The sequence below is a fragment of the Hypanus sabinus genome, chromosome 30 (genome assembly GCF_030144855.1).
Source record: "Hypanus sabinus isolate sHypSab1 chromosome 30, sHypSab1.hap1, whole genome shotgun sequence".
Taxonomy (NCBI): Eukaryota; Metazoa; Chordata; class Chondrichthyes; order Myliobatiformes; family Dasyatidae; genus Hypanus; species Hypanus sabinus.
The window spans coordinates 34210048-34221036 of record NC_082735.1 but is presented as its reverse complement, the minus strand read 5'-3'; the positions used below and the strand labels follow the sequence as shown (position 1 = coordinate 34221036).

General features: G+C 47.8%; 1 protein-coding gene across 2 annotated transcripts in view; it reads right to left on the bottom strand.

Moving 5' to 3' along the window:
• Positions 1-2684: 2684 nt before the first annotated feature.
• kdf1a (keratinocyte differentiation factor 1a) overlaps positions 2685-10989 on the bottom strand; it is a 30895-nt gene continuing 22590 nt past the window's right edge. For both annotated transcript variants that reach the window (XM_059954660.1, XM_059954662.1), the window contains exons 2-4: positions 6240-7325; positions 5321-5395; positions 2685-3761 (exon numbers count right to left, since the gene is read on the bottom strand). In XM_059954660.1, coding sequence (XP_059810643.1) covers positions 3685-3761; positions 5321-5395; positions 6240-7308 — 1221 coding nt within the window. In that variant the 5' untranslated portion in view covers positions 7309-7325 and the 3' untranslated portion in view covers positions 2685-3684. The remainder of the gene's footprint in view (positions 3762-5320; positions 5396-6239; positions 7326-10989) is intronic.

The window sequence follows — 10989 nt, the reverse complement described above, 5'->3', positions numbered from 1 at the left end:
ATCAATGTATTGAGTACAGGAGATAAAGAAAGCTTTTGGCACATTCCCTGTACATAACATCCCCAGAGCCAATCTACCTTTCAAGGAATTCTGGATCTGTATTCCCAGATCCCTTTGCGCTATTGCAATTGGCATTGTCTAAGACCTACCCTGGTTGATCTTCCCAACGTGCAACACCTCACCCTTCTCTGCATTAAATTCCATATGTCATTTTTCCAGTTGGTCCAGATCCTGCTACAAGCTTTGTTAGTCTTATTTGCTGTCCCCTACAACCCCAGTCTTGGTGTCATCCCCAAATTAGCTGATCCAGTTCACCACATCATCCAGAACATTGATATAGATGACAAACAACAATGAACCCAACACCGATTCCCTGCAGCACACCATTAGTCACAGACCTCCTGTCAGAGGCAACCATCTACTACCACTCTGGCTTCCCCTACAAAGCCAATGTCTAATCCAATTTGCTACCTCATCCTTGACTGACCTTCCATGCAGGACTTTTGTCAAAAGTCTTGCTGAAGTCCACGTAGACAACATCCACTGTCTTGCCTTTATCAAATTTCCTGGTTATTTCCTTGAAAAACTCTATTGGTTAGACATGACTTACCATGCACAAAGCCATACTGACTATTCCTAACAAGTCCCTCCCTGTCTATCCAAATACTCTGGTCTGTTAGATTCCAATAAGCTACCCGCCACTGCTGTCAGGCTCACCAGCCTATAATTTCCTGGCTTATTCTTAGAGCCTTCCTTAAGCAACAGAACAACATTAACTGTCCTCCAATCGTCTGGCACCTCATCCGTGGCTGAGGACATTTTAAATATCTCTGCCAGGGCCCCTGGGGACTTAACCACCCTAATCTGCCTTGACAGCAAACACCTCCTTTTCTGTAATTTGTACAGGGTCTATGACCACTGGCTCGATCCAAGATGTCCCTGACCCTGGCATGTGGGAGGCAACATATCATCCAGAAATCTTATTCTCATCCGTAGAACCTCCTTTCTGTTCCCTTAACCAATTGATTCCCTATCACTACAGCTCTCCTCTTTGCCTCCCTTCCCTTCTGAGCTATCGAGCCAGAGTCCTGACTTCTGTGGCTTTCCTCCGCTAGATCATTCCCCACCAACAGCATCCAAAGCAATAACCCTGTTGTTGAGGGGTACTCTGCACTGACTGCCTATCCTTGTGTGAGCTGTCCATCAAACCCTCAGCCTCCCAAATGACCCAGAGTTCATCCAGTCCCAGCTCCAACACCATAACATGTTGTGTTAGAAGCGGCAGCTGAATGCACTTCTTGCAGGCGTCACTGGATGTCTCCCTGCCTTCCCACATCCCACAAGAGGAGCCCTCCAGAATCCTGCCTGGCATCACTACTACTTACAATAAGAAAGAAAGAATAAATAATAAAAAAATTAAATCTACTTACGGCTTACGCCTCCATGAGCCTCACAGCCCACTCTGACACAGGCCCATTCACGCAATAGCCACTCTGCTTAAACCCAACTTTTTATTGGATCTTGCTAAGTGCCTAATTATGCACAACCAAATGTCTCCTTGGGAACTGTGGCATGTTAAAAGTGCCAACTGCCCCCGTGCGCTCTTTTAAACCGTCTCCCTCGGCAATCCAATGCCTCCTTAGGAAACGTAGCATGCAAAAGATTTTTCAAGCAGTTTTTTTTTGCTCTGAATTTGGCCCATCATGTTTCCAAATTGATCTTACGTACCAAAGAAAGGTGCTTCGATTGTGCATTCAGGAATGGGGTTTAATTGTTTACTATGCCAAGAGAGGAATGGGATAATTCTTTTTTTTTTATTTAGCATTTACAGCATGCAACATACCCTTCAAACTGCTCTGCACAAACCAGATTCAACCCGAGCCAAATCACAGGATAATTTACAATGACCAATTGACAATGCACTAAGACAGAAGCATAATTCAGTCACATTACATTTAGAGAAGCATGCTTCAATGGGTTACTGTACCCACTGAAACATGTTCCTCTAAATGTAATATGACCTATGTAATCAACCAAGGAAAATTACCACGTGTTTAATAGAATGGATGAGTGTCCCAGCAAAGGGCCATACTTCACGCTACAGCACCATCTGGCTGCTGGAAGGGGTAGCACCAGATACACTAAAAAAACTTCATCTATTCTACTCTCACTGATCTGCTTCTTTCATAAAATCTGTTAAAACTCACTTTTCCATAGCTGTGTCTGTCCCTGGGGTCCAGTGATTCTATAGTGGTCAGTCCATCTGTTTTTTGGCAAGGTATGATATGCAATGAAAACACAAATAAGTCAATTTCTGCTCTTATGCACAAAGCAGGCAGAGAGGGCATGAGTTCCAAGAGAAGTAGCAATGAAACGAGTGGTGTTTCCTCAAAAGTGGGATTAACAACTCCAGGTGGCGTTCTGAACCCAAATTCCTCTCCCATTCTACGGGATTCAGTGAACTGCTCAGCTTCATCATTGCCAACGGTAGAACCCCACGGTGGACGACGATCCCAAAGATTTCACTGATACTTTGAGCTTGTCCATTTCAAAGTAAAGAACACAAGAAACAAAGGCCCAGCTGGAGGAATCCTAAATCACAATGTTAACTAGACCCATCTCTTTGGGCAAGCATTGGGAGCGGAGGTCAGGCGTGGAAGTAAATTGGAGATCACAGACAAAGATACAGTTTTTCATTTTAATATAAAAAAGCAACTCATTAAAATCCATCAATATTGCCCACTACGGTCCAGCATCTCACTCAATGGAGAGAATAGATTCTGGTACTCTCAGTCCACAGTTTAAGTACTGTGCTGTACTTTACACAGGGCAGCCGCTTGGGAGACCCTGCCATCCACCACTGTGCCCTCAGCAGTGAATCACTGCAAGTTCAGCATGTGAGGGTTGGTGTTGGGCAGGCCGTGGGAATGGTGTGGCATTGAGATGTGGGGCTCCGGAGGGCACCTAGGCTGGCACAGTGGGTAGACCCGTTGCTGGAGGCTGGAAGCACCTGCTCCCATGCGCTGACGGTCTCTCACCACCGCCTCATGGACGCTGACCGCACAGCTCTCCCCACAGTCCAGTGGTCTGGTTGCTCACAGTTACCGGTCAAGACGCAGTCCTGAGTCCCACACATCCCCCAACTGCCCAGCTTGTCTCTCGGCATCGAGCCTTGGGGAAGTTCACTGCTGGACATCCGTGTTGTTGGCAATTTATCTTGTATATAGTGCTATAATGACAGAGTGCTTATTCCTGGAACATACTTTGAATGCTAAGCAAGGGTACCAGTGCAAAACAAAAGTAACTGTACACGCATAACCCTTCCACCTGAGCAAGAACTTACCATTACCCTGGTGAAAGATCCTGTGCCCACTCACTGTCTCGTCATTCCAGTCCACTGACTGTAGATCTCCCCATCCTCGGGAATGAACAGATAAAATGGGTTGTTGGGGGGCTGGTGAAGGTTGGAGTAGGGTGCAAAGGAGCAGAATGGTTGTATTAAAGGCCAGTCGTAGCAGACTCCAGCAACTGGAGACTACCCAGAAAGTCTCGAAGGTGTCAGCAGGAGGGAGAGAACAACACAACCTTGAAAAGACCCAGAGAGGAAGGGATTCAGCTCCGTGCTTTCCACTCGACTCTCCTGGTTCCACCCATCATGCCCTTTGATGAATCTGCCCTCTGATCCTAGATATAGACTTTGAGCAGCGGAGCTCCTGAAGAATCAGTCTCCGTGTCCTGAAGGGAATCGTCTTTCCGCAATTCTGGAGGAAGACAGCAATAAGAACTTTTCAGTTAGAACATTTAAAACCCCATGGAGAGTGGGGTGTAGAAATACAGCAATACTGGGCACATCATCATTATGTGCCGTGTCATATGACATCATCATCACATGCCCTGTCGCATGTCATCATCATGTGCCATGTCGCATGATGTGGGTGATCATGGTCCCATGACCATGATTGTTCTTGCCAAACTTTTCTACAGAAGTGGTTTGCCATTGCCTTCTGGGCAGTGTCTTTATAAGACGGGTGGTCCAGCTATAACCAATACTCTTCAGAGATGGTCAGCCTGGTGTCACTGGTTGCATAACTAGGACTTGTGATATGCACCGGCTGCCTGTACGACTATCCACCACCTGCTCCCATGGCTTCATGTGAGCCTGATCTGGTGCTACACCTTGCCTGAGTGACCTGTGGCCTAGCGGGGGGAAGGACTGCCCTACGCCTCCTTTGGTAGAGACATAATCCCACCCTGCCACTCAATAAAGGGGGTAAGAGGTCAAAAGCAAGGACAGTGCAGATTCCAGTTTCTGGCAGAAGAGGTTTAAGGGAAGGGATGTGATGATGGATGAAAGCGAGGGTCTGGATGGAGGGGAATGAGGGAGAGAAACAGAATGGAAAACAGAGGCACAGGAGATGAGGTGCAAGGGCCCCAGATGAGACTGTCAAGCATAGCAAGAGGAGAAGGATTAGCAGAGGCACTGAGGGGTAGATTCTTCTCCCTGAAGTAGAAATGTAAAATAGAGGACACAGTCTTAACCTCAAGAAGACAACCACCTTGTGGTTTGGAGGCTTGCACGCCTCAATGACCTGGTGAGCTATGCTGGCTGGAGTCTGGGCTTTATGCTTTGGCTCTTTGTAGGGTCAAACACCAAATATGTCAAAGGGGCGAGGACAGGCGAAGAGTGATCCAGGTTCAGGGGTTCAGCTCAGGGCAACAACCCTGACTGGTCAAACAAAACTGTTACAGAAACAGCAACGAAGGATCCTTCTACATCTGACTGCCTCCACCTGGGGCTTGTGTGACTGACAGTTGTGAAAACTGAGGGAAACCTACTGACAGGATGAAGGACGTCACGAACACCGCTGGAGATGGGGGACCTTCATTGCTGCCTGAAATGCCAGTGGTGTACAGGCAGCAGATTAAAAAAGGGCAAAGTTTTAAGGTAAGAAGGCTTAAAAGAGATTTATGAGGTGTTTTGTTTAAAACTAAGAGTGCAGATGTCTGGAGGAAGTGGTGGAAGCGGATATGACAGCAAAGTTAAGAGACATTTAGGCAGACAGATAAATGAACAGAAGGAATGGAGGGACAAGGACCAATAGGATTAGTTGGATTGGCATCATATAGGGTCTGTTCCTATGCAGTACTGTTATATAAGCTGACGTAATTAATGGATGCAGACAGGGTAGAGATAAATAGGTCTTTCAACTGCCCGTGAAGGTTAGTGACCCCACTGGTTTAGCAGACTAAGATTGACTTGTGTTGTTGTATCTTTCCATGCCTTCTGCCACCTATCAACAGCATGATATACAGTCATTACCTGGGCTGGCCAAGCCCTGCATTTGCCTTGCTTTCAAATCGAGCGGGTCTACGACCGAAATCTCCAGGTTGAGGTCTAAGCAGAGACAAAAGGTTCAGATCACACACTACAAACACAGTCATTTCCAGTCATACTTGAACTTTACAGATCTCCCAGCAATAATTCCGACTGCATCTCCCCATCCCCACCAAATGCACTGATGACACAACTGCCAGTGCATGCTTACTACAATAGCCATCGCTCCAATACAGCCCCGCTGAGATACCGATCGTTTAGGCAGCCTGGCCCACAAATGCAATTCATGTACCCCAATCCCAGTTCCCCCCTCGCCTGAGTCTCCCAGACTCCAGTGCATCCTCATTCCACCTTAGCCCCCCAATGCAAGTCTAATGTAGCTCCAATCAACTGACACCTCAACTCCTAATCAAGGGCCAATGGCCATTGTAACCCATCTGGGTAGCCTCCAACCTGGCAGCACTGACAATGATTCCTCTGTCGGTAATATCCCCCCCACTTCCCCCTTCACTCTTTTCCCCTAGTTCCCGCCTTGAACCCCTTCCCTTCTCCATACCTGCCCACCACTGGTGTCCCTCCTCCTTCTCCCACCCTCCCCTCCTATCAAATTCCCCCTTCTTCTTTAGCCCTTAATCCCCTCCACCTATCACCTCCCAACTTCCCACTCCTTCGCCTCCCCCCCCCACCCAGCTGCTCCCCACCCTTGCCAGCTTGTACTCCTTCCCTCCCCCCCGAACCTCACTCTCCTCATTCCCCCTGCCCTTCCAGTCCCGATGAAGGACCCTGGCTGTTTATTCCTTCCCATAGACGCCAACAGAGCTGCCCAGTTCCTCCAGCCTTCTGTGTGGGTTTCCCAATGTCTCACCCCGGCCCCAAAGTACATCACCTAGTGCCACTCCCTCACCATCGCTTGGCAGGAAAGTCTCTGTCTGAGGTTTGGTGTCACCGGAGGTCAGGCTGACCTGCCTGTCCTCGCTTGGCTCTTGCAGGTTACGCTTCTTCTTGGGCTTCCTGGTGCTGATCCGGACGATCCCGGTCACGATCCGGCACTCGGCGTCCTTCTCGTTGATCTTGTAGCCTTTGGTGATGCTGTCGATGAGCTCGCTGATCTCGCTGCTCTTGCTGATGAAGGTGGTGTCGGAGGTGCACTGGGCCAGCATGTCGATCTGGTGGATGCTGAACAGCTCCAGCAGCTTCTTGTTAATGTACTCGTCCAGCTCGGCGCTGGACATGGAGCCGTTCAGTTCATTGCTCTCCAGATCCTCCTCCAGGAAGGAGTGGAACTCATCAGAGAGCCGCTTGTGAGAATTCGGCGAGGTGCTGCCGGGGCTCTCCGACTTCTGAGAGTTGCTGACATGCGAGTCCTTACGGCACGAGTCCGTGGACAGACTGTGCCTGTTCTTGTCCCAGATCACTTCCTCCCCTCGCAGCTTGATATCGTAATAGTTGAAACTGTTGCCTGCCAGGTTGGTCCTTTTACTGGGGTTGGGGTCAGGGTTCAGAGTGACCCCGTGTGTCGGGTTTGAAACGTATCTCAAATTGTCAGTATCTGTAGTTTTAACATCCGTCGATGACTCTGCAGCCCTGGTACATGGATTATACCCCCCCGGGTCAGGCCTGCACATCCCACAAGTCACCACGCAGCAGAGCACTTCTTTGAAGGCCTGCCACGTGACACAAGTTCCCAGGCCGCACGACTCACACACACTCGTATCCTCCACAACTTCAGCCGACCGTGGGATGAACCCGATCCTCTCCGCGTTATTCCCATTGGAGTCCCTGGGATCTGCCTTGCGGCTGTGACTTTTCAACAGCGGCTTGCTTCCTCTCCTCTGGGGTCGCCTGTACTCCGGCGTCAACGTGTCGTACACCTCCAGACTCAGCGAGTCCACGGAGAGGGGCGGCAGGTCCAGGGAGCTGGGCCGGCTTTGGCCAGTCTGCCGAGACGGAGATTTCCGCTGAGTACTTTGCATGGCCGAGACAGAAGGATCTGCAGGGCAGAAAAAGAAAAAAAATCATCACTTAACACTGAACCTGGCACCAACCAGGAACACCAAAATAACAGTTATTAAAATTGTTTAAGTATATTGAAATTGGGCACGGAGGCGGTGAAAAAGGCAAATGGTATGTTGGCATTCATAGCAAGAGGATTCAAGTACAGGAGCAGGGAGGTTCTGCAGTTGTACAAGGCCTTGGTGAGACCGCACCTAGAATATTGTGTGCAGTTTTGGCCCCCTAATCTGAGGAAAGACATTCTTGCCATAGAGGGAGTACAAAGAAGGTTCACCAGATTGATTCCTGGGATGGCAGGACTTTCATATGATGAAAGACTGGATCAACTGGGCTTATACTCGCTGGAATTTAGAAGATTGAGGGGGGATCTTATTGAAACGTATAAAATTCTAAAGGGATTGGACAGGCTAGATGCAGGAAGATTGTTTCCGATGTTGGGGGAGTCCAGAACAAGGGGTCACAGTTTAAGGATAAAGGGGAAGCCTTTTAGGACTGAGATGAGGAGAAACTTCTTCACACAGAGAGTGGTGAATCTGGAATTCTCTGCCACAGGAAACAGTTGAGGCCAGTTCATTGGCTATATTTAAGAGGGAGTTAGATTTGGCCCTTGTAGCTAAAGGGATCAGGGGTATGGAGAGAGAGCAGGTACAGGGTTCTGAGTTGGATGATCAGCCATGATCATACTGAATGGCGGTGCAGGCTCAAAGGGCCGAATGGCCTACTCCTGCACCTATTTTCTATGTTTCTATAAATCAAAGTATTGAGCACACAAGATTCAGGCTTCTGACCCCGGATGGTTGATGGACATCAAGCTGGAAGAAGAGCAGGTAAACCAAGATTTCCTCCAAAAGTCTGCTTCAGTGGGAAGAGATAGAAAAGGTTGTGGAAAGGGGAATGGTTGGAGAAAATCATGCCCTTTAGGTGTTATCCATTTCAGCCCTGGGAAAAAGCCTCCGACTATCCACACGATCAATTCCTCTCACCCTTTTATACACCTCTATCAGGTCAGCTCTCATCCTCCATCTCTCCAAGGAGAAAAGGCCGAGTTCACTCAACCTATTCTCATAAGGCATGCTCTCCAATCCAGGCTACATCCTTGTGTAGGACCCTGGTCAGACCACCATTGCTGGCAGCCCACTCCATGCACTCACCACTCTGCATTAAAAAAAAAATTACCTCTGACATCTCTGTACCTATTTCCAATCACCTTAAAACTGTGCCCTTTAGGTGTTATCAATTTCAGCCGTGGGGAAAAGCCTCCGACTATCCACACAATCAATGCCTCTCATCATCTTATACATCTCTATCAGGTCACCTCTCATCCTCCATCTCTCCAAGGAGAAAAGGCCGAGTTCACCCAACCTATTCTCATTAGGCATGCTCTCCAATCCAGGCAACATCCTTGTAAATCTCCTCTGCACCCTTTCTATAGTTTCTACATCCTTCCTGTAGTGAGGCGACCAGAAATGAGCACCGTACTCCAAGTGGGGTCTGACCAGGGACCTAGACAGCTGCAACATTACCTTGGCTCTTAAAGTCAATCCCACAGTTGATGAAGGCAAATGCACCATATGCCTTCTTAACCACAGAGTCAACCTGTGCAGCTGCTTTGAGCGTCCTATGGACTCGGACCCCAAGATCCCTCTGACCCTCCACACTGCCAAGAGTCTCACCATTAATACTATATTCTGCCATCATATTTGACCTACCAAAATGAACCACCTCACACTTATCTAGGTTGAACTCCATCTGCCACTTCTCAGTCCAGTTTTGGATCTATCAATGTCCCGCTATAACCTCTGACAACCCTCCACACTTTCCACAACATCCCCAACCTTTGTATCATCAGCAAATTTACTAACCCATCCCTCCACTTCCTCATCCTGGTCATTTATAAACATCACAAAGAGAAGGGGTCCCAGAACGGATCCCTGAGGCACACCACTGGTCACCGGCCTCCATGCAGAATATGACCCGTCTACAACCACTCTTTGCCTTCTGTGGGCAAGCCAATTCTGGATCCACAAAGCAATGTCCCCTGGGATCCCATGCCTCCTTACTTTCTCAATAAGCCTTGCATGGGGTACCTTATCAAATGCCTTGCTGAAATCCATATACACTACATCTACTGCTCTTCTTTCATCAATGTGTTTAGTCACATCCTCAAAAAATTCAATCTGGCTCATAAGGCACGACCTGCCTTTGACAAAGCCATGCTGACTATTCCTAATCATATTATGCCTCTCCAAATGTTCATAAATCCTGCCTCTCAGGATCTTCTCCATCAACTTACCAACCACTGAAGTAAGACTCACTGGTCTATGATTTCGTGGGCTATCTCAACTCCCTTTCTTGAATAAGGGAACAACATCTGCAACCTTCCAATCCTCCAGAACCTCTCCCATCCCCATTAATGATGCAAAGGTTATCACCAGAGGCTCAGCAATCTCCTCCCTCGCCTCCCACGGTAGCCTGGGGTACATCTCATCCGGTCCTGGTGACCTATCTAACGATGCTTTCCAAAAGCTCCAGCACATCCTCTCTCTTAATATCTACGTGCTCAAGCTTTTCAGTCTGCTGAAAGTCATACTGAATCTGCTGGCGTTAATTCCTACAGGGCAGGGGGTTGTGAACTTGGATGGGGAAAAAAACTTACATCTTCCTTTTCACTAACCTCTAATTGAAGTTTAGCATTTCCTTCAATTATGAGTGTAGGCAATAAACCACAGTAGTATTCACAGTACCTGTGACTTTGTCACCTACTGAAATCACAGTCATTTTCATATCACATTATATTATTTACGGCACGTTCACCACTACTTGTTTCTTAATGTGTTAGTAAAGAAGCACACATATTACTATGTTGCATTTTGATAATTGTATATCAAAAGAATTGGTTTCTTTTATAATCCCATGTAGTTTATTTTCTGTATTTACATACATTATTCCGAGAAGGGGTCCACAGGCTTCAACAGAATGCCAAAGGGGTCCCTGGCATAAAAAAGGTCAAGAACCCCTGGTCTAGGGGCTGGACAAGGAGCTAGTAGAGTTCTCTAGGAATACACAAGGGTTTAATCCATAGAACAGCACAGCCATGATTATAAATGCAAGACAGTCACAAATATATCCAATAAGAACATTTCAGAAAATCTTTACACCATCATCACAGGATCAGAAGTGGAAAGGGTGAGCAGTTTCAAGTTGCTGGGTGTCAACATCTGAGGTCTATTCCGGGCCCAACGTATCGATGCGATTAGAAGGGCAGCACCACAGTGGTCATGTTTCATGAGGAGCCTGAGGAGATTTGTCACCAAAGACGCTCAGAAATTTCACGGATGTACTGTGGAGAGCATTCTTATGTGCGTCACCGTCTGGAAAGGAGGGGCCATTGCACCGGATTGGAAAAAGCTGCAGAAAGCTGTAAACTCTCAGTCAGTTCCATCATGGACACCAGCCTCCCCAACATCCTGGACAGCTTCAAAAGCAGATCCATCATTAAGGACCCTCGTCACCCTCTTCTCTTTGCTACCATTGAGGAGGAGGGACAGCAGACAGGAAACACACACTCAACGTTTCAGGAACAGCTTCTAACTCTTCGATTTCTGAATGGACAATGACCTCATGAACACTCCCTCAGTATG